This window comes from Panthera uncia, chromosome E3 (assembly GCF_023721935.1).
Source record: "Panthera uncia isolate 11264 chromosome E3, Puncia_PCG_1.0, whole genome shotgun sequence".
Taxonomy (NCBI): domain Eukaryota; kingdom Metazoa; phylum Chordata; class Mammalia; order Carnivora; family Felidae; genus Panthera; species Panthera uncia.
In genome coordinates, this window is record NC_064815.1 from 30,847,264 (window position 1) to 30,868,635 (window position 21,372).

Here is a 21,372-nt window from a genome sequence, read left to right on the forward strand (position 1 = left end):
GCCCCCTGTGGCCCCCGCTGCTTCTGGGCCCACCCTCTGGGGTCTGGGGGCCTGGGGCCTGACTCTGCAGGACTCGGGAGTCCTGGCTCCTCCCAGCCAGGCGGGGGCACCCAGCATGCGGCCGCCACGCTCCCGCACCTTCCCCGTCCTGTCCTCAGAGCAGAGAAACCACTGTCAGGGCTCTGTGCCTGGGACGCTCACCCACGTCGCTTTTCCATCCCGAGACGGTCCACCTACCTGTCACCCAGCAAGGGAGTGGGGTTCTGTTCTCCGTGACGGGTGCTGCCTTTGGAAGGTCCTGCCTTTAACTTCCCAACAACAGTCGTCATCACGACGCGGGCCGAGCTAACGAGTCCGCTGTCTTCTTGTCAGCGCTGGAGGGGACGCCGGGGAGGATGAGGCCGCCCGCGTGCCTGCACACTCCCGCCAGGCTCTGGGCCGTGCCCACCAGCACCCGGCTCCTCCGAGGCTCTCCGTCCCGGGCTCCCAGGAAGGCTGGGGGAAGCAGACCCCTCCTGGAAGGCAGGGCGGTGGCTCAGGACCCCGGCTCTGCGGCCCCCCAGCCGCCTAGGTTTGGACCGCCCCCTGCCCCTGTGCCAGCTGGCTACCCTGGGGCGGATGGCTTCACCTCTCTGGGCGTTTCCTCATCTACAAAACGGGAGCCCTGACTGTGCTTGCTGCACGTGGATCGACAATGTTGAAGGACACAGAACGTGCTTGGCAAACGGTACGGGTGCAGTAAAGGCAACTATCTGGGACACGGAGGCTGCGGTTTCTGAAAAGCGTGCAGGTTTCAATTTCGCATTTCTGGAGGGTGGGAAGGAGAACAAGGGAAATGTTCTTACCTCTGGCTTGTCCACGGCGGTGCTGGCTTCTGGAGCAAAAGGGCGAACTTGGGACCACAGGCCCCAGTTCTCCTGCGACCCGGACCCCCATCCTCCCTGCGGCCGGCAGCCCTGCCCCTCCCCCGCACAGGTCTTACTTGCCTGCACGTGGGAACCGCCTGGGTAGCTTTCGAAACCAGAACCGCATGTCTGGGCCCAACCCCCAGAGATCCTGGCTTAGCTGATTTGGGTGTGACTGGAACACCGGGACTTGTACACATTCCCGGGGATTCTGAGACCCACCACGGCCGAGAACCCCTCTCTGAGGCTGGTGGGACGTGGGGAGGCGGGAAGCCAGGCCTCCTGGGGTGGAGGGGCCTGCACGGAGGGGAGATTCCTGCATTGCCGCCAACCCAGGCTACATTCCGTGGGGCGCAGTGTCTCCTCCGGGCTCTGTGGAGTCTGGCAGGGGCGGGGGGGCTGGGGCTGAGGAATGCCACTGTTCACAGGATACGCGGCTACGTGGTGCCCCTGACGTGTCTCTCCCCGGGAGCGCTTAAATCCCTGTGACGTCTGCATCTCGACAGGCGTGGGGCCTGGGATGGCTGTGCGTGTGGTTCAGGACCGCGCTGGGGCTGAGCCTCAGAGCCTAGTCTTTACAGGCCTAGAATTCAGGAGGCATTTCGTCAATACTTGAAGAAAATCACGAGCACATAAGGAACAAAATGATGTTTTTATTAAAAATCGTACCCATAGCACCTCTCTGTCATCCTACATTTTTTTTTTTTTTTTTTTTTTTTTTTTTCCAAATGAGATCTGGGATTCTGCACAACTCCAGAAAACATTGCCGGGAAAACTTCAGGACTGACCTAAGCTCTTGATAAACCGGAAGGCGACGCTGAGAGGAATGGAGAGGAGCCTCAGCAGACTAGCTCGGGTCACGGGTTGCTCCGGTGTTCCCGCCTTCCGGACCGGATCCAGGCTACTGGGATGCCGAGTTAAAGAGAGCCAGATTTGGATACGCGGGTGGATTGCTCATTGGGAGAACGACTACACCGTGTGCCGAGAATTCGTAAAAACTAGAGACCATGCTACGATCCATTACGCAAACACCATGCTTCAGTCCAGTCGTGGTCAAATACAAGCACAGCATCAAAAGAAGTTTACAGCGTGCGCGCGACCCTTCCTCCCCGCGGCCTGGACGGATTCCCTGGCCGAGGGCCTCTGCCATCACTTGCGGCGCAGGGGACGCGCCCCCACGTTGCCCTACGTCATACTGTCCTCTGCTACGACGCTGAATCGAATACGCCTTACAAGCACGGCGGTGAGTGAAACGGAAGGCAAGGCTGGGGCAGGACAGGGTTCGCTCTGGGCCAATTTATTCAGGAAGGGGTGTGTGAGGCCTTGCTGATGTGCTTAATGCCCGTTGGGTGCGGGGACCGCCCGCAGCCGCCCCCGCCGGTCACCTGCCTGGAAACCTGTGCCCTGGTGCCTGGGCGGAGAGGGCCAGCCCGTCCCGTCCCACCAGCTCCGACAGAGCTCGGCCCCGCCTGGCCGCTTTGCTGGCTCACCCTCACACGGGAAGGACAGCTCATCGCCCAACGACCTGCCCGGTGAGGGATGAGGGAGTGCGTGGGGGGGGCTCAGCCACCGCTCACCGTAAGGCACCCGAATGACGTCACTACAGAAGAAGGCAAGATGAGGACATTTCATCTGGTCGTGGTTAGAGAAACGTTGCTTGTTCTGTTCTTAGGACGGAGATTAAAATCCAATCAATACCTATTCTCCTATGGTGTGGTGTCTGTTTTCCTCCCTACAAGGTGAGAGGCTGGGGACTGATGCTCGTGGACGCCCACACTGCCTGGGGAGGCTGAAACCTAACTGCGGACGCCCAGTCTGTTGCTTTGGTGCAGGTGTCTCTCATGGGCCAGGGCCCCCGAGGGACAGGGCGGGGGGCGGGGGGGGCGCAGGTGCTAACAGTCCGTCAGCAGCCACGGTGCCAGCAGAGCCTCAGACAGACGATCCCATACACAAAAAGTTCAGTGAAAGCAGAGAAAAAGAAAGTACAGGAAATATAATGAACCTGAAAAAAAGCTTCATGTTGTCGCAAAAACCCCAAAGCAAAGAACACACCTCCAACCAAAGGGTCCTCATTCCGAGACGTGACAACACTTTCCCCCACATTTTAAAGCGAAGTCCGTATGGCTTAGAGCTCGAAGTGCACAGAAGGCAGTTTGTCTGTGTTCTCCACCAGGCGTCTGTCTTCCAAGAAGTTCAGCTTGCAGCCTGTCGCCTCGCGCGGGTTCCTGCTCCCTCGCTGGCCGTCCTGGGGCCGAGAGGACGGAGCCGGGCTTGGGGCCCCGAGGTGCGTCCTGTCCGGTGAACTGTTGGGGGTGATTCTCACGCACAAGTGGCTTTGGGCAGAGCATCTAGGATTTTTGGTTTAGAATAATTCTGCCTCCACTCAGAAAAAGAAGGCAGGAAGGAGAGAAGGAAGGGAGGGAAGGAAAAGGAGGGGAGAGAGAGAGAGAGAGAGAGAGAGAGAGAAGGAGAGAGAGAGGAACCTTTCCACACCGTCAACTGTTGGAAAACTGAAAAGGGGCTTTTCACCCAACACAAAACTCTCCTTGGCTTCCGGGGGCCACAGGCGGCCGCTGGGAAAGCAGAGGGCCTGACGGAAGTGTAGACGGACTAGAGCCGAGGAGATACCACACGCTCTATATGGGGCCACAGGACCGGCTCCCCTACCGTCAGGGCACTGGCAGGTCACAGGTCACCCCTGCTCCTTGGGGGTGTCGACAGGGTGGCTGTGCATTGTCACGGCCACCCTCCTGCTAGCGAGGTGGGGACGCGGGGCCCTCCAGGAGCTCTGGGCACCCGCTGGTTACACCTGGACCTCGGCTCTGGCCTGGGGGGTTGGCTGCCGGCTCCTCAGTCACCTCGGCCACCTCTTGGAAGAATAATGTGATGGCTGGAGCCACAGGTACACTTCGGGCTCTCGAAATTTCAAAGTAGTTCATGCTATTCTCACGTAGCTAAAAGATGAAAACTAAAGTAGCAAAGGGGGAAAAAATAGTTTCCAGAAAACCTGTTAAGGCTGAAAGCTGGGCTGGGCTGGGGGCAGGGACAGCAGCACTGGCGGTCAAGGCAGTGGGCAGCGGGCGGGACAAGGAGGCGGGGGGGGGGGGGGCGCTCGCGGGAGGCCTGGCGGGGAGGAGGCAATTCGGGGCCCCACTTTCTCAGAGCTGTTTCGCTTTATTTGGAGACACCGACGCTTTCCGTCTTTCTCATGTACAAAGCTAAACAATTAATAAAAAGGCACCTGGAGACAGCAGAGACTCATTCATTTCATGTGACATAGTTTAAAAAAAGATAAAAAGATTTAAAAAATCCTCTGGTTAACAACGCACGCCTCTTACACCACAAGCAATTCTGAAAGCGCCGTCTTGCTCTCTCTGGGTTCGCGGGGTGGGCCGTGTGCTGCTCACGGGAAGGATACGCTCGAGAAGGGAGGGCCCGCGCCCACTCGCAGCCCTGGGGGTGGGTCCCTGCTCTGCGCCGTTGGCTTCAGGCAAAGAAAGGAAGAGAAAAGCCCCGGGGATTTCACCACTGGAACGATGCAAGGTGCGACCGCTGAGCCGTCAGCCGGTCAGAGGACCCCCCCCCTCGGAATCTCTTGCCCCCTCACCAGGAACCTGAAAGCCGATTCCTTGCCTACAAACTGCGGAGTGAGAATATTTCAGAGATGGATGGGGTCGGGCCGAGAAGCGCTCAGCCCAGGGCACACACTTCGCTCCGCAGAGGCCAGGAGCGGGCGGGAGCAGGCTGGTTCTCCGGAGGCACAGGAGGTAGAGAAGAGGAAGGAGCGGCCTGGACGTGGGCGGACATCTCACTTGACCCCCGCTCCTCCCGCCCCCCTCCCCCCGCAGCCTCCCTACTTGGCGTGGGATGGAGACACCCAGGACTGGGGGGGTCTGGGGTCCCCTTGCCACCGCACCACTGAAATACACCTTCTCGTAAAAAGAAAAGAAAACAAAGAAACCCGCTTCCTGCAGCGATGTTACAAAAAGCCGTTAAAAAAACCTTTCTAATTGAAATCTAGTGTTCACAAGTAGGTAAAATCATCACTTATCAGAATTCTTGTTTGAACAAAAGCTTGAGCTCAGTTACTGGAGTTGATTGTCTTAACAAAAGGAGGCTGGAAGGGCCCCGCCGCGGCCGTCACACGAAGGAGGAGAAGCCGGTGAGCGGAGTCCGGGCGCCGGGGCCCGCGGGCGCGAACACGGCGCTTTGTGTGGTGACCACCGTGTGCAGGTGCGGCCCCGCCTCGCCGCCCGCCACCGCCTCGTACCTGTGCGGGGCGCGCCCGCCCGGGGCTCGCCGCTTCCACGAGTTGTAGTAGGTGGGGTCGCTCATGTAGTGGTTGACGAAGGAGTGCTGGGGGGGGCGTGTCCTCAGATTCGGAGTCGGTGCCCTGGGGAGACAGCCAGGCGTGAGCGGGCCTCGGGCGGCAGCAGGTGCCGGGGAGGGGGTGGGCGTGGGGGAGGGCATGAGTGGTCATGGGGGAGGGGGAGGTCAGCCACAGAGGACGGTGGGCATGGGGAGGGGACGGGGTGGCCGTGGGCGAGGGCAGGGGGCGGCCTTGGTGGGGACCCGTGGCCACGGGAGAAGGGCAGCTACGGGGGGAGGGTGGCCACGGGCAGGGGGCTGAGCTGGAAGCAAGGGGTGGCCAGGCGGCCACACCAGCGATAGCCACCCAAAGTGAGCTGGTTTGTGTCCACGGTGTCCCACCCTCTTCCCTTCTCCCGCCCCCCAGGCCACCCCACACTCCATCCGAGGTACGCCCCCCTCCCCCACCCGAGCTCAGCACCTCCACTGCCCTGCAACAGGGACCACGTGCTGTCCCAGCTGCCCGAGTCTGCGCCTGGCCCCTCAGTGTGTGTGAGCCCGTCCCAGGAGGGGTCTGCACTGCACTTCTGCCCCAGGACAGGTCTACACTTCATCCTCTGACCCAGAAGAGGTCTACACAGCCTCAAGGGGGTGCTCTGTGCCCTCCCAAGGCAGAGCTCCTGCGAGGGGGTGGGGGTAAGAATGGTCCAGGGTCCTCGGCTTGCCCAGGACTATGGTGTAGGCTGCACTAGACCGAAGGGAGCCGGCCCTGAGCACACATGGAGGTGAGGACAGGGTGACCTCTGTGGGATACAAATGTCCGTGTGATGTCACATCCGTGCAGATCTCTGCGGGGAGGCTACCGAGGACAGGGGCCCTAGGGAGCCACGATGTCTACAGCGGCCGTCGACTCCTCCCTCCCCAGGCCCTGAGACCTGACCCCTCCGGCCACACACAAGAGCCAGCCTCGTTGATGGGTGAAGGCCAGGCTGAGGGGGTTTTCTTCCCGTCTTTATAAGAAAATAAATCAGCAGTTTCCACTGAGAACATTTAGTCCACATAGTTTCTATGTTCACGTTCTTAAAGCAAAACCCTGTTTTGTGGTTTGGGGACTGACGTGAAGTCACTGAGGTGCCATTAACAGAGACAGTGAAGACCATTTTCCCAAGAGGGTGGAGGCTCCCACCTTCCTGCCCCAGAGGAACTTCGAGTACCCCGGGGGGCCCTGCCGCCTGCCCACAGGCTGGCCGGGTCGGCTGCTGGGCCCCACACGAGACACGCCCCCCACCCCCCGCTTTTGAAAACACAGTGGGTTCCTCCCTGCACCACCGGGGACCTCGCAGAGGCCACTGACGCCTTGAAAACGCCAAATATGGGTCTACAGACATGCAGCCATCTAGTCTTTCAAGTTCAAGGCCAGGGCGGGAGCCTGCGGTTGGATAAAGCCTCTCCATTCCAAGGTGCCCTGCCTGGGCTCCGTCCCTGACACGGCCACACCCGCCCTTTTTTCTCTCTCCAGGAGGGTCTCAGGAGGCCCGGCCGGTATGAAGGTGTGGGACACCTCCAAATGCTGTCTCAGAATCAGCAGGGAAGTTTGGGGAGAGCACAGATTACTGGGTATGCTTCCTGACGGAGCGGGCCTGGGCTAGGGCTGGGGATTGTGTGTTTCTCAGAAGCTCTGGGAGGATTCCCATCAGTGGCCAGGCTGGAGTGAGGGCAGGACTCATTCGATGTGTCGGCTGTGTTGAGACTGAGGGAAGGCAGAGGGTCCCTTGGTGCTCTGTCACTGTCCCTCATCTGATGGGGAGCGAACGGCCCACGTCACGTTCCATCTGGGGACTGTGTCCTGTCAGCCGGTGAGAGCAGGTGGCACCTAGGCTGTGCAGAAGCCCCTTGTGGACATGGGGGGAGCCGGACTCCCAGGAGTTTCCAGACACCGACTCGAAAATCGGGCTCTCACTGGAACATCTACAGGAAAGTAATGGTAAGTCACAGATTTGGGACTTCTTGGGACCTGTGCGTTATGGCACAATCAGCTGTCGGCAGCTAAACACCTCTGTGGTTCCTCTGCTTTGTACGGAGTCAGAACTCACATAAATGCAGGTCTGATGACTGTCCTCTCGCGACACAGCCCGAGATGCAGGGAACATTAGTTCCTCCGTCACTGGGCGGTGAGGGTGACAATAGACCACAGACCTAAGAGCAGCTTCTTCTGAGTAGACGCGACTACATACAGATTAACCCCTGCGGAGTCCCTGAAACCGCATGGTGCCTTTTGTTCCTATTTTATGGATGAAGAAAGAAGCTCAGAGAGATGGGCCAGTTGCCCAGCATCCCAGGCGAGGTGGCAGCCGCGGGGGAGCCTTGCAGCCCTGGGGCCCCTGCTGGTGCGGAACCGTTTCTCTGCTCCGGGGTCTCCTTCGTGTCTGCTGACCCGACTCACAAACCCCCGCTTGTGATTCCAAAACCCTCCGTGCTCTGAAAATCAAAAGCGGTTTTTCTAGCTCACCTGGTGGCAAAGCCTGACCTACGTGGAGCTACTTTGGCAGCTATGACCCTGAGCTGAACTGACGTGCAACTATTTAGTGTGGATATTCGCAGATTCTGCTGCAGAAATGCTAACGTGCTCGTAACGTAACGTGCCCTGCAGGGGATGCTACGTAACATACGATGTATATATCCCACCCCTGAGAAACGCCGAATTCTTAAACATATCTGGCCTGGAGGGCTGCAGGTGAAGAGATACGGCACGTGTACTTCTGGCGGCTAAGGTTCATCCTTTGTCTGTTTTCCAGAGGCCTCGAGGGGCTTCTGAGGCAAAGCTCTGTGTAAACCGAGACAGGCAGGAACGACAACAAGGGTCACCTGAAGGAAGCTGGCGGGATCCGTTACCGGTCCCTGAGTTGGGTCTGTCCCTTCTGCAGACACCATATCTTGGTTCCAAATTCCTGACTTAGGAGAAAAGAGCTCGTGCTGAGCTATGTCGGGGGTGTCGTCCTCTCGACAAAGTCACAGAACACTCAGGATTGAGGCTTCACGCACCGGGGTCAGAGGTTGTGGTCATCTGACGAGTGAATGTAAGGTTCAAGGTTTTCTCCCTCTTCACCCTGTACCCTGCGGTGCTCGGGCCGCCCTGTCCCCCCCTCCCCCGGCTGTGCGTGAGGAAAAACGTGAGCAAGGGCACTAGGTTCAGTCTCCTCGCTTTGTGTCTGACACTGGCCAGGGACAGGGCGGGGCCAGACCCAGCGCCGTATCACAGCCAAAGGAGGGCAGAAATGAAGAAAGCCTTTCTAGTAACACTTTGGGACACCTTTGAGCACAGCCGTATGAAAGGTTAGAAGGACACTTTGTGTGCTCGGTCTTCCGTCAGGTCTCCGCGTTGGGGGACGTCACCACACGCAGAGGTCACCCGTGCTGGTGGTTCCACTTTGGCAGACCTGTCGGGCACCCAGGTGGTGACCCTTCGGGCACCTCTCCCTCTTCTTGACACCCCTGTCCGCCCCTCCTCCTGCAGCTGTTTGGGGCGTCGAGAAGCCGGGCTCCCAGTGGCCAAGTGGCACTGGGTGGGAGGGGGAGGGGTGGCAGTCTGGCCTAGAAGGCACTCCCGAGTTCTTGCAGGAGGCAGCCTTTCTACGGGCACGTCCAACCTTGCTCAGGTATGAATGCCTCCCGTGTCCCACCCCGGCGTGCTCACACGGTTTCACTGGACATGTGTTTAGCTGTTATATCATTCCGTATTTTCCTGGCCACGGACCTAAAGGTCCTATAGCATGGAGAGAGGGCTCGGTGACATGCGGGTGCTAAGAAGAGGCCCGGGGGGGCTGTCTGGCTCACAGTGATGTCCCAGGTCTGGGCTTGGACCTTCCCGAAGGAACCTCAGGAAGTGAGCCTTCTCTGCCTTTCCTTGTCACATGGGCTGAATGGCTCCTCCCCGCCTTAAACAGTGATTGGCTAGTGGGTATACCTGTGACTTAACCTGAGCCAATCAGAATCCTCTCTGGGACTCTTTGTGCTGCACAGGAAGAGCCCCGCCCTTTAGGTGGCTACGAGCCCTGAGCGGGCAGGGCCCACAAACCCAGCCAAGAGCTGCTGGGAGAGGTTAAGACCATCCTGCAGAGAGACAGGAAAGGCAGGTGCCCAAGAGCGGACGGTCACATGACACACAGGCCAGGCTTCTTGGAGCCTTCTCAGCAGTCCCCATTACCTCCACCAGAGAGCAGTGACTTAAATGTCATCCTCCCCCCTGCTGCCTGCTCTGTTTATTGTTTATATGACATTATTATTTTTTAATGGGGATGTATCTTAGTGAGTTACAATTACTGACGAAAAGGCAATGCTGCAGGGTCCTGTTTTTTTTTTTTTAAGATTCCTGTGTGATCCGAAGTAGCGATGTGTGTTGGTTTCCCCGGAAACCACAGAAGGACAGCAGGTGATTGGATGTGGTGGCAGTTTCTAAAGGTGCACAGATGCCTGGCAAGAAGCTAAGAAAGATAATCTCAACACTCTTGGTGTTATATTTTCAAGATGAAAGAGTCAAATAATATTAGGGAATTAATTAGGTACAGGGGGGTTGGTCTAGGTTGGAGCGGGAGAGATTTTGAGAACTGTTTCTTGGGATCTTGAAAACAATTTTTATAATGCGACTTGAACAGCAGTCCTGCGTGAAAGACAAAGCCTCTCATCCCTAACCAGAGAAAGACAAAGGGCCACGGCTCATGCCATGAGACACTGACGGCCTAACTCACAGTGGCTCTCGTCAGGTTCTTGTGCTCCCATGATTCCATTCACAGAATTTCCACTTCAAGCACTGTTTCTGAAAATGGTTAAAAACATCCTGGGGAGAAAAGGACGGCATCGCTGTTTTTGTGGTGAAATATTAGCTTCGCAGAAGACCTCTTCCAGCAAAGATCGCATAGGGTTTCTGTCTCCTTACTTCCCCGGGCTCTGGAGAGGAGGGGGGGCCGGGAGGAAGGGCATTACCCTCCTCACTCCTGAGCCACATTGCATCAAACCGTTGACTAAGTCCAGGGCCAAGAACGTGTCTTACTTTCCACTCCTGACATCTCAGTGTACAATGTTTTTAAACCCAGACGCTGCCTCTGGTAGGGAGGATCAGTATCTGAAATCTGAATGCACGGGGCTCCTGGGGGGCTCAGTCGGTTAAGCATCCAACTTCCGCTCAGGTCACGATCTCACGGTTCATGGGTTCAAGCCCCGCGTCGGGCTCTGCGCTGACAGCTCAGAGCCCGGAACTTGCTTTGGATTCTGTGTCTCCCTCTCTCTGTCCCTCCCCAGCTCATTCTCTCTCTGTCTCTGTCAAAAATAAATAAACTTAAAAACAAAAACTGAAATCTAAACGCAAGTGCAAGTCACTTATTAGGTGGTCCTCTTTGAAACAGGTGCTAAGCGTATGTTCTGCTGCCCCACCCTGGGTCTCTTCTCTCTGGGACCCTTGCTCATCTCTCTGAGGGCTCTGTCTGCAGTTCGGTAATTTGCCTCTATTCCTGCGAACTTGGGGTTAAGGGGCCAGGCCAGAAATCATCACCATCTTTAGGAACCTTGGCCCATGCTTCTCCCCTCTGAATATCAGAACCATCCACTACAAAGGCAAAAGGTGCTTCCAGAATGGCCGGTGAGGAGCCAGCAGATTGCCTTCCACGAGAGACAATGATTTAACTGGAGACAGTTATTTTATAAACAGGCCTCTAAAGTCGCTGGGAATCGTGGCCGGGACAGAGAGCAAATGGAGGAAAATTTACTCCACCAAGAACAGCAAGAGTCTGAGGCACTCGAGCCGTGACCTGCATCACCCCCCGCCTCTGACCCCCAGCTCCTTGTGACAGCAGCTCGGCAGGTATGGTCGAGAGAACCGGGTTCCCTTCCCTCACCCTGTCTTTACCCCTAGGCCGGACGGTCTATGCCACTTGTGGCAGGTTGGGAAAACTGAGCCCCAACGGCCCCTGCCTCAGCTAGCTTGTAGGGAAGAAGTTTTATACCAGAGGGGCAAGCCCAGAAGATTGGGGACTGTCGTCTCCACCCAGTGCCCTACCTGCACGGCAGGTGTGTCCCTATGGGCGAAGAGGGCCACTGTCCCCACCCCCAGCTTTGGTGCTGTGACACAGAAGTCCTGCACAGTGGGGAGAGGCAGTCCATTAGAACAGAGAGATCCCGACTCTCCTAAAGGGAATGGCTTTGTTTGGAACAAAGCAGGCCTGAGGGCACTGCTGAAAACAGTGGAATCCTTCCGCATAAGAAATTAAGAGGAAGCTGGTAGTTCTGTGACTGTAACAAGTGAAGCAATAAACCAGCCAGAAGTTTAACAGAGAGAACCACGGACAGAGACAGCTAAGGAGAGCCTCCTTGGGGTCAGAGCAAAATTCAGATTGATAACATCCTGCTACTGCAGGAGGGCTGCCCCTTAACTGGAGCAAAGCTATAGCGTAATATATAGCCCAGGGCATCGTGAAAAATAATCGAGCTAGCAAGTGGTAAAGGTTAAGAGCTGGGTGTGATACCAATACCAACAGACCATCCAGAATCTTAATAGGGGGTGAGAAAAAGAGACAAAGAGAGCCTGGCTGGGACCATTGTCATCCCTGGTATTCAGGGGTCCTGAATGTGTTCCTAAGACTGAACTTCTCAGGAGCGTGGCATAAGAGAATCCACCCCTGGGGGAGACAGTCTTCCACGGAACTAGTCCAGCCAGCCCACTAAACATGCAAACAACGAGAATGATCCTCGGGGTAGAGGATATCAGTATTCACAGTTGGCACAATACATTAACAAAAATAAACCGGTTTCAGAAAAACAGGACAGTGTGTTCCACACCTGCAGCAAAAAGCAGGCAGCGTCTGAGGAGACTCGAGTGTTGGCAAACAAAGATTTTGAAAGCAGCTATTACAATCTAGTCACAGAACTAAAGGAAGCTAAGTTTAAAGAATGGAAGATGATAATACTCTGCCAAGTAGAACATATCAATAGAGAAATTATTTTAAAAGAACCAAATAAGAAGTTTTGGCATTGAAAAATACAATGGCCAAAATAAACAATTCATTGGAGGTGCCCGACGGTACGCTGGGTCTGGCAGAACAAAGAGTCAGGCCACAGGGACGTATCAACAGAGATTATGCAATCTGGAAAACAGAAGAAAAAGCATGAACACACATGAAGAAGAAGAACAATAATGAAAGAAAAGAGCACCTGATATATGCAGGACAATGCTGAGCACACCCACACACGAGATGGTCATGAGAGCACCAGGACGAGAGCAGAAAGACAGAAGAAGAAAACACAGGGGAAGAAATGGCTTACGACTTCCCAGATTTGCTCAGAAGCATTCATTTACACGCAGAAAATCTCCATAAACACCAAGTAAGTCCACACCCAGACACCTCCCCGTCAAAAATACAAAGAAATTCTTCAAATCATGGACAAGGGAACTCAAATAATGGTAAGAGTTGGCTTCTGATCAGAAAAGAAAAAGATGGGGGACAGAAGGCAATGGGGAAGTGTATTCAAAGTGTTGAATAAAAACTGCTAACCAAGGATCTTCTATTCAGCAGAACTGCTTTCAAAAATGAAGGTGAAATAAAGGCATCCCTAGGTAAGTAGAGGCAGGAAAATTCATCACTATCCAACCTGCCTTACAAGAGATACTACAGGAAGACTGTCAGGTTGAAAGCAGGTGACATAAGCAGAAATGTAAAAGAAAAGGCAATGACCAAGATGATCACACATGGGTAATTACAAAAGATAGCATCTTTCTTCTCTTACCTAAATTAAAAAGCAATTGCATACAATGATATGTATATAATTGTATTGTTGGGCCTATGATGTACAGAAATGTGACATATTTTTTTATTAAATTTTTTTTAATGTTTATTTATTTTTGAGACGGAGTGTGAGTGGGGGACGGGCAGAAAGAGAGAGGAAGATAGGGAATCGTACACAGTCTCCAGGCTCCGAGTTGTCAGGACAGAGCCCGACCTGGGACTTGAACTCATGAACGGCGAGATCATGACCTGAGCTGAAGTCAGGCGCTTAAATGACTGAGCCACACAGATGCCTCAGAAATGTGACATATTTAACAAACAGAACAAAGGAAGCAGCTGAATGAAGAAATGACGCCCAATGGTAACTTGAATCTGCTGGAAGAAATGAACAAATAGTATACAAGAAGGGTAAAATGGTAAACTCCAGATATATATTTGCTCTCCTTTCTCATCTCGACTTCCTTAAAAGATGTAGAGTTCTGTAAAGTAGTAACTATAAAAATGCATCCTTGAGTTTGTAACATTATGGATTTACAGACATCATGTATAATAATAAATGACAGCACAGAAAGGGGAGGAGACCAGAGAGCTATATAGGAATAAAGTTTTTATACATCACTGAGATTTAGCATAAATCTTAAGTAAACGTTGATACTAGAGCAATCGCTAACAAAAATAACTGAAAAAATAGAGTAAAAGCAAAAACAAGAGAATTAAAGTGGTACACTGGAAAACTTTCACTTAAAAAAGAAGAAAGTAAGCAGGAAAGAAAGAGGAATAAAGACATGAGACATATAAAAGGCAAATATCAAAACAGCAGATGTAAAGTCTACCTTAGCGGTCATTATATTAAATGTGAATGGATTAAACAATCTATTCAAAAGGCAGAGATTGGCCGAAAGAAAAACCACTCCAGTTCTATGCTACCTTTAAGAGATACATTCTAGATTCAAAGATACAAATAGGTTGAAAGTACAAGAGTGGAAATAACATACTATGGAAATAACATACAATGACCAAAAGAGACCTGGGGTGGCTGACTAGTATCAAAAAAATAATCGTGAAGGCAAAATTGTTACTAGGGACAAAAAGGGCCATGCTATTCTGATGAAGGGGCCAATCCATCTACAAGACGGAACTATTATAAACATACATCTAAAACAGAGCCCCTGAAACACAAGAAATTACACTGGCTGAATTGGAGCAAGAAATCGAGAGTTCAACAATAGTAGCTGGAGACGTGAGTATATGAAGGGACGGCAGAAGATCAGGAATCCAGGTGACTGCCACAACACTGTAAATCAGCCAGCCCTAACAGACACATCCAGACCATTCCACACAACTGCAGAATAACACTTTGTTTTTTCAAGTGGATATGGAACATTGTTCTGGCACAGACCACGAAACAAGACTCAATAAATTTAAAAGGATTGAAAATATACAAAGCATGTTCCCAGACCACAATGGAATAAAATTAAAAAAAAAAAAATCAATAACAGAAGGTTATTTGGGAAAGTCACAAATATGAGAAAATTAAAAAGACACTCCTAAATAACCAACGTTCCAAATGAGTGAATTGTGTGGTATGTGAATTATATCTCAATCAGGCTGTTTAATAAATGCAGTTCATAGCAAACTCTCCCATCTGAGCTGGTGCTTCCAAGATGACGGAAGTCCCCAGGTCCCTCTGTTGGGACCCTGTGAATATCTGGTGCTTACACATCTCCCAAATCCATAAGGTTCACAGATAGGATCCAGCAAGATTAGAAAGCTAATAACTCTAGAAAAAAGATGGGCCTCACTGTGTCTACCCGAGGACCCAGGAGCAGACAGGACACCGGCACAGGAGTTCTCGGTGGACTCCATGGGACCTCAGCTAGAGATGACCGTCAGAGCTTCCTGGGGGCCTGGACCCCAGATCCTAGGAGAAATTCTGCATGTACATAGAGCGTCCACACCTCTCGTCAACTTCCTGATAGAGCCCTTGACCCAAAAAGCATTAGGAACCATGAGAGGCATCTGTGGGAATTATAAAAGGAATCCCTTCCTCCTGGCACAGGGCTTGCCAAGGGGAAGGCAGGCCCCTCGCGCACTCAGCCACAGCCGTGGAGCTGGGACGGCTCAGTTCTGGATGTCGGGTCTGCTGGGAGGGACAGCACTGGGAGTCTGGCTCAGGTCTGCCGCTCAAGCTCACCCCACCAGCATGTGTGCAGGGAAGACGTAAAAACTTCTGTAAGCTTCAGCTTTGTCCTCTATTATATGAGGATCACGGCTACCTCCCCGCAGGACTTAGTGTGAAATCTACGTCCCTCTCTCCTACGCCTGCCCTCCTCTCCCACTCCCCCCATCAGCTCCTTCCCTTCCTCCTTCCTCCACCTCTGGACGTGTGTGTTTGTATGTAGGTATACGGGTGTGTGCACGTGTGCATACGACTAGTTCGGTGCCTGTATACGTTTACTAACTGTCTGTAAAAACAAGCTGAATTGGCATCTCCAAACATTCCACAGGCACGAGAGGACAAACAGACTGCTGCCCCTCTACCCGTTTTGAGAACGCTCTCATGAACAGAGTTCAGAATTTGTGCCTCCAACTCTGGCCGCTCTCGACATGGCCCCTGCCCCCAGGGGTCAAGAGGAGCCGGTGGAGGCCAGGGCCTGGCTGAGCTCTGGATGACCTCAGACTTAGTCTTGCTGGCTGGCCAGCGAGGAGAATCGCCCTACCTCATGGGACTGGTGTGAGCATTGAGAGAGCACGCCTGGGCGCCTGGTGGCTCAGTCGGTTAAGCGTCCGACGTCGGCTCAGGTCACGATCTCACTGCTTGTGGGTTCGAGCCCCACGTCGGGCTCTGTGCTGACAGCTCGGAGCCCGGAGCCTGCTTCGGATTCTGTGTCTGTCTCTCTGCCCCTCCCCTGCTCGCACTCTGCCTCTCTCTCTCTCTCAAATATAAATGAAACATTAAAAAAAAAACAAATAAAAAATGGAAGAGCGTGCTTGGACCATAGTGGTGCAAGCAGTGCCTGAACCCTGTTGGACCGTTGTTCACTCCACCCGCAGGGCGTGCTGGCGAGAACTGAGGACAGACGCCCAGCACAGGCCATGCGAATGCATCTCGAAGTTGCTGGCACACGCAGTGCCTGCCGCAAGGCCGTCATACCCCTTTCCAACGTGCTGCTTTTGACACAAGCAGCTAGAGAAAGCTAGACAAAAGCTGCTGTTTCCTTCTCACAAAAAGCCAGGTCACTTCTGCAGCATTTCACTTGAGAGCCCTTGACTTCAGACAAATGCAACATCGGCTGCTGCTTGCTGTTTGCACCGTGCCCAAGGCAACGGCACAGACGGGGCGCCCGGCGTCCTCTGTAAACAGGAAACTCGAAGCAGAGCGGACCCGGTGTCACCTCGACAGCCACCTGCCGTCTGTCTTGCTTGGAGCTCACATACTAACCACAACTTCAAAGAAGCCATTTTATTGAGCCTCGGGGTTTGATAAGGCCTGAATTCGGGTCCAAATGAAGGTGGGACTTATTTTAGATTAAATATTGATTTAGAGTATGGATGTCAAGAGGTAGGGCAGGCGTACGTGTCTAGCAAACGGCTTGGTGATTTTCCTCCCTCTCAACACCGGGCACGTCTGAAATAAAGACGTTTAGGACTGATAGGGACCCACCCCTCAAACTGTCACTTCGGCTGGCTTTGCTCCTTAGGGTCAGACGCTGTCAGACCCTGAGGCAGCACGCTTGTGGGGAAAGGCACTTCCCGGGGGGCAGGGAAGGCTGACCCCTCCTGGAGTCTCCCATGGCTGCCTCCTCTCCGGATGATGCCCTCCCCGGCCTGCTCCCTGACGGAGGCCTCGCACCATGTGCTCAGCTGCACACGGTGAGCACTCAGACACACAGGAGGCCTCGCAGATGCAGGCCCACGGGTCCCGGGTGGGGGTCACGTCCACGAGGGCAAGACCCCCCTGGTCCATCTGCTCAGTGAGGACAGAGACAAGCCTCAGGTCAGGGTTCACCAGACCCTGTAACTGTCCCTGAACGGCGGTGGCTCAACCCCGCTTCAGCACAAAGCGGGGGGGGGGGGGGGGGAAGGGGCTGCCGGGCGCGGGGTCCCAGGTTCTGTGGGTTTTGGGGGCCCAGGCCGTCTGCCACTCCAGCCGGGGTCTAGAGGCCAGGTTCTACGGTCACCACCAGAGAACACAGCTTATTTACGGAAGCCAAACGGAAAGTCAAGTGGCTTCGGGACCGGAAGCCACTTTGGGCGAGGTGCTGATGTGAGAGCTGGCCCGGGGGCAGTGACCTCTGGGTCTGAAGGAGCCCCAGCATGTAGTTTCCTCATCGGCCAAAGGGACTCATTTGCCCCTGGCCCTGCTGCCCCTCAACTCCGCAGGGACCAGGGGGGCAGCACCTTGGGAAGGCAGAGGGCTCGGCACAGAGGCGGGGACAGAGGCCGTGGGCACTGACCTCAGATTCCGAAGCGTCCACAGACTTCTCCTTGAGGTTTGTGCTCTTGGTGAGCACGGCGCTGTTGTATTTGTTGCAGATGTCCTCGTCTGAGTAGTGCAGCCCGCCGGGGCTGGGCCGGGGTGGGGACCTAGGACAGGACGCCGTCCACGGGACAGACACGGGCTCAGATACCTGGGCCGTGGCTACCTCCCCGGGGCCCTCCTGACCCGCCTTCTGGCCGCTGCCCTGTTGGGATGGGCGGACGTCCATTCTGGTGGCACCCGTCTGCCCGAGAAGCAGGGACTCCCTAATGCTCAGCCAGCCTGCGGGCGCTCGGCCTCCCGAGACCACGCCCCTCCGCGCCCGAGACGGGCCTTCTTTTTGCATCTCTGGAACGGGAGGGTGGATGCCCCGGGCCCCCTGCCATGTGCGCCCCCCGAGACTCAAGGCGGCCCTGTTGGGTTGTGGCGGGTGCCCGTGGGCACGGCGACATGCCCGCGGCCAGACCGTTGGGCAGACGTGGCCCAGGTAGGTCACGGGCGCTGCGTCCCTACCTGGTCCCGTTCTTCTTTGAGAAGGTGTTCTTGACGTTGAGGTGGCGGCTGTTGAGCTCCAAGGCGGCAAACCCTCCGTTGTCCAGGGTCACGGTCTCCTCCACGTTGGAGATGTTCTTCCCTAGAGCCGGGACGGGAGGACGGGTTCACGTGCTGCGGTCAAGGGCTCGCTGCGGGTCTGCGGGCCGCACAGGTGCTCGGCCTACAGGTGTGCGCAGCGTTCCCGCTGGAAGCGGGGCCCAGAGCCCGGCCAGACCCGCCTGGGCGCGTGGGGTGGGCAGAGGCTCGCCGGGGAGCCGGCAGCGTATTAATCGCAGCGCTCGGAGCACTGCGGTGTTCGCTTTGTCTGACAACAAAACACCAGCCTTCCTATCAGAATTGACAGAGGAGCCCTCAGGATGCATCGGCGTGTTTTTTTTTTTTTTTTTTTTTTTAAGTTGAGAATTAAGTATTTTATACATTTCAAAATGACGACCTCATGACCACCTAATAAAACAGTAAGTGGAAAGTAGATTTGCAGGGGGTGACAGTCCAGGGGACACGGGGTCTTTCTGGGGTGGTGAAGATGTTCTAGAACCGGCTGTGCTGACGTCCGCACGTATCTGTCAACACGCGAGAAGCCACTCAAAAAAATAGGTTTACAAATACACGTGAAAATGTGTTCTAAACTATGTCGGCAGATGAAATGAATAACCGTGAGCTTGGGAGAAACCACAAGAGACGCCGAGAGTCCCGTGTCTTCCTGTCCTCAAGGCTGTCTGTCCCCTTCCCCCAGAGTCCTCCTGGCCCACCGTCCCCTTCTTTCAGCTCACAGCCCAAGCGTCACAGGACCAGAGAGCATCTTCCAGACCACCCGAGACAGCGACCGTCCTTCCCCCTCCCCCTCTTCCCCTCCTCCTCCTTCTCCTCCTCCTCTCCCAGAGATGCATAGAGCTCCCCCCACGGGGCTCATCCCAGCAGCGCTATTTTTCACCTGCTTGCGTGTTCCTTACTGCCCACCTCCCATCTCTCCTGGCCAGACCACAGCCCTTGGAGGCAGGGACCCCACCTGTTTTTCTCCCGCTGTCCTCGCCTCCAGGACAGGGGCCACTTCCAGCTTTGTTAAAACCCCACGGCACCCTCTCTGCTTTGAACCAGCGCCCATCCCCCCTTCCCGAGGGGCCGGAATGCTCTAGGTGCACGCAACAGGAAAAGCCGGCAGGACAGAGACCTGCAGATCCTGGGTCATTCGCCGGCCAGTAGGGGTCTGGGGCTGACGGATGAGTGGGTGGGCAGGTAAAAAGCAGTATCGGAAAGGAAATCCAATGAGGGTGGTGTGTGAGGGAGGCTGTCGGGCTGGAACGGTGAAGGTTTAGGGTCTGCGTGTCTCCCGGCAGGAAGGCAGACATTCGAGTAGACACGTATTTTTTATTTTTTTTCTAGGCTTCAATTATGATGTTAAATTAATACTCCAGGGTGAGGCTGAGTATCAGAAGCTTGGGTCAGGTCTGGCTTTTCGGGGCTGTTTTCCAGATGCAGAAGGAGAGTGAAAAGCGGGGAGATTTTCTGTGTGCCAGACACAGGATTCTGGAATAGCATTAACTCAATAAAATGACATGCCATTCATACATAGTAAATCCCATAGGAATAAAATCTGATTTACGAACACTTGTTAGAAGTGAATTTATACAGAAAAAAATAAACCCTTTCTTGGAGGGATGAATTGCTTAACGCCAGGAAAGCAAACGGTGAGGGGCCTGGTTGTGTTAACCCGTTAGGCGCAGGGATGGATGGAACTGGGAGGCTGAGGCTGGGGAAGCCGCTCAGCCCAGCCCCTCGTCCCTGAGGGCTCACGGGGCCGGCTCCTTTGCAGGAGGACCCCCACCAGGGAGCCGGCCTCCTGGGGAGCAAAGACGGAGGAGCGGTGGGAATGGCTCCAGCTATGGGGCCTGTCCTGCCGCCCTGGTGACACCAGGGAGCTGGTCACGTTCTCGGCCAAGCTACAGCTGTGATGGAACAGACAGCCGTGGGTGTTCCAAGAAGGGGTCTCCTAGGTTATTAGGAGAACCGAAGAAAACCCGAGAAGAATAAATGCATAAAGTGTACTTATCTGACACGTCCAGTGACTCGTTTGCTACGTGTATAACTGCCATGGGCATAGAGATACGGAGCCCCATGAACCCCAAGGGGCTCCCTCACTGACCTTCTCTGTTTATACTTCTCTCTCAACAGGCAACCGCTATTCTGTCTTCTAGAAACTCCCACTCATTTTGGTGGTTCCGGACCTTCCTATAAATGGAGTCCAGCTTTGCCCCGTGTTCGTTTGTCCATTTCTCTGATGGGGCGATCCACTCAGCAACAGACACTTACTGAGAACCTTCTGTGTGCCAGCAGCTCATACTGGGGAGGCAGTGGTGAGCCGGGCGCCAGAGGGCACGGAGCTGGGACGTGGGGTTTAAGGTGAGGTACAACTCAACCGCTGTCTGGCTGAACCCCGCACCTTGTTTCCATCGGCGGCTCCCTGAGCTCACCGATGCTCCGGAGACGTGCCCAGCACTGCGTTCCCGTGACACTGAATAGTCTGGTGATTCATCTGGTCAACGCTTCTGGCTAACGCGTTATAGATCACGTTCAAAAATACCGCTGCATCTGGGAAATGGTGCTTATGGGGAAAACAGACGCAGGGAGGCCAAAATGACCCAAGCGACGGACAGGAGACACAGCTCATTTGTGGGCAGAGCCAGGGCCAGAGTCCCGGCCGCCGAGCTCTAGGACACCTGCGTGCTGCACCCAGCCGCCTCCCGAAGGAAATCCGTTGCGCCTGTCTTATCACCCGCAAAGGGGATGCTGGCCCCACAGACCCTGGAGAGATGGGAGAAAACGGTGGCTGGGGGAGAGGGGGGCAGATGCCTCACCTGTGCCGCAGTTCTTGTATCTCTTGTTCTGCCCGTGCAAGACCAGAGCAAACACCACCAGCAGCAGGACGATCAGGCTGGACAGCGCCATCACCAGGAGGAACCACCACTCCCCGTAGAACGGGGTCTCCACTTGCGCTGAGGGGCACACCAACACAGTCACACGCGATGGAGACTCCTGCCTCCTGTCCGGGAACAGGTGGCGGGGCTCCGTGCAGGGTGGGGGGCGGGGAGGGAGGAGGCGACGAGCCCCGAGTCAGGGGGAGGACGGAACCACGGGCTGGCGTGGGTTCCAGCTTTCCCAGACCCAGGCTCGGGCGTGACGGGCTCTGCGGCCGCTGCTCCTTCCCTGCGGGAACCGGGCTCGGGGCCCCCGTGGCACCCATGCTGCCCTTTCCCGGAGCTCGCCCTGCCCTTGACCATCTACACCGTCCTTCGCTCTACTTCCTGTGACCTCCACATCCACCTGCCCGCGGATGTCGTCCGGGGTAAAGACAGGA

General features: G+C 55.0%; 1 protein-coding gene across 1 annotated transcript in view; it reads right to left on the reverse strand.

Moving 5' to 3' along the window:
- Positions 1–1,310: 1,310 nt before the first annotated feature.
- The window catches only part of SDK1 (sidekick cell adhesion molecule 1), a 526,124-nt gene continuing 506,062 nt past the window's right edge, over positions 1,311–21,372 (reverse strand). Inside the window, 5 exon segments of the mRNA XM_049639338.1 lie at positions 1,311–5,270; positions 5,272–5,298; positions 17,443–17,572; positions 17,979–18,099; positions 20,873–21,010. Of these exon segments, the coding sequence (XP_049495295.1) occupies positions 5,046–5,270; positions 5,272–5,298; positions 17,443–17,572; positions 17,979–18,099; positions 20,873–21,010 (641 nt within the window). The 3' untranslated portion in view covers positions 1,311–5,045.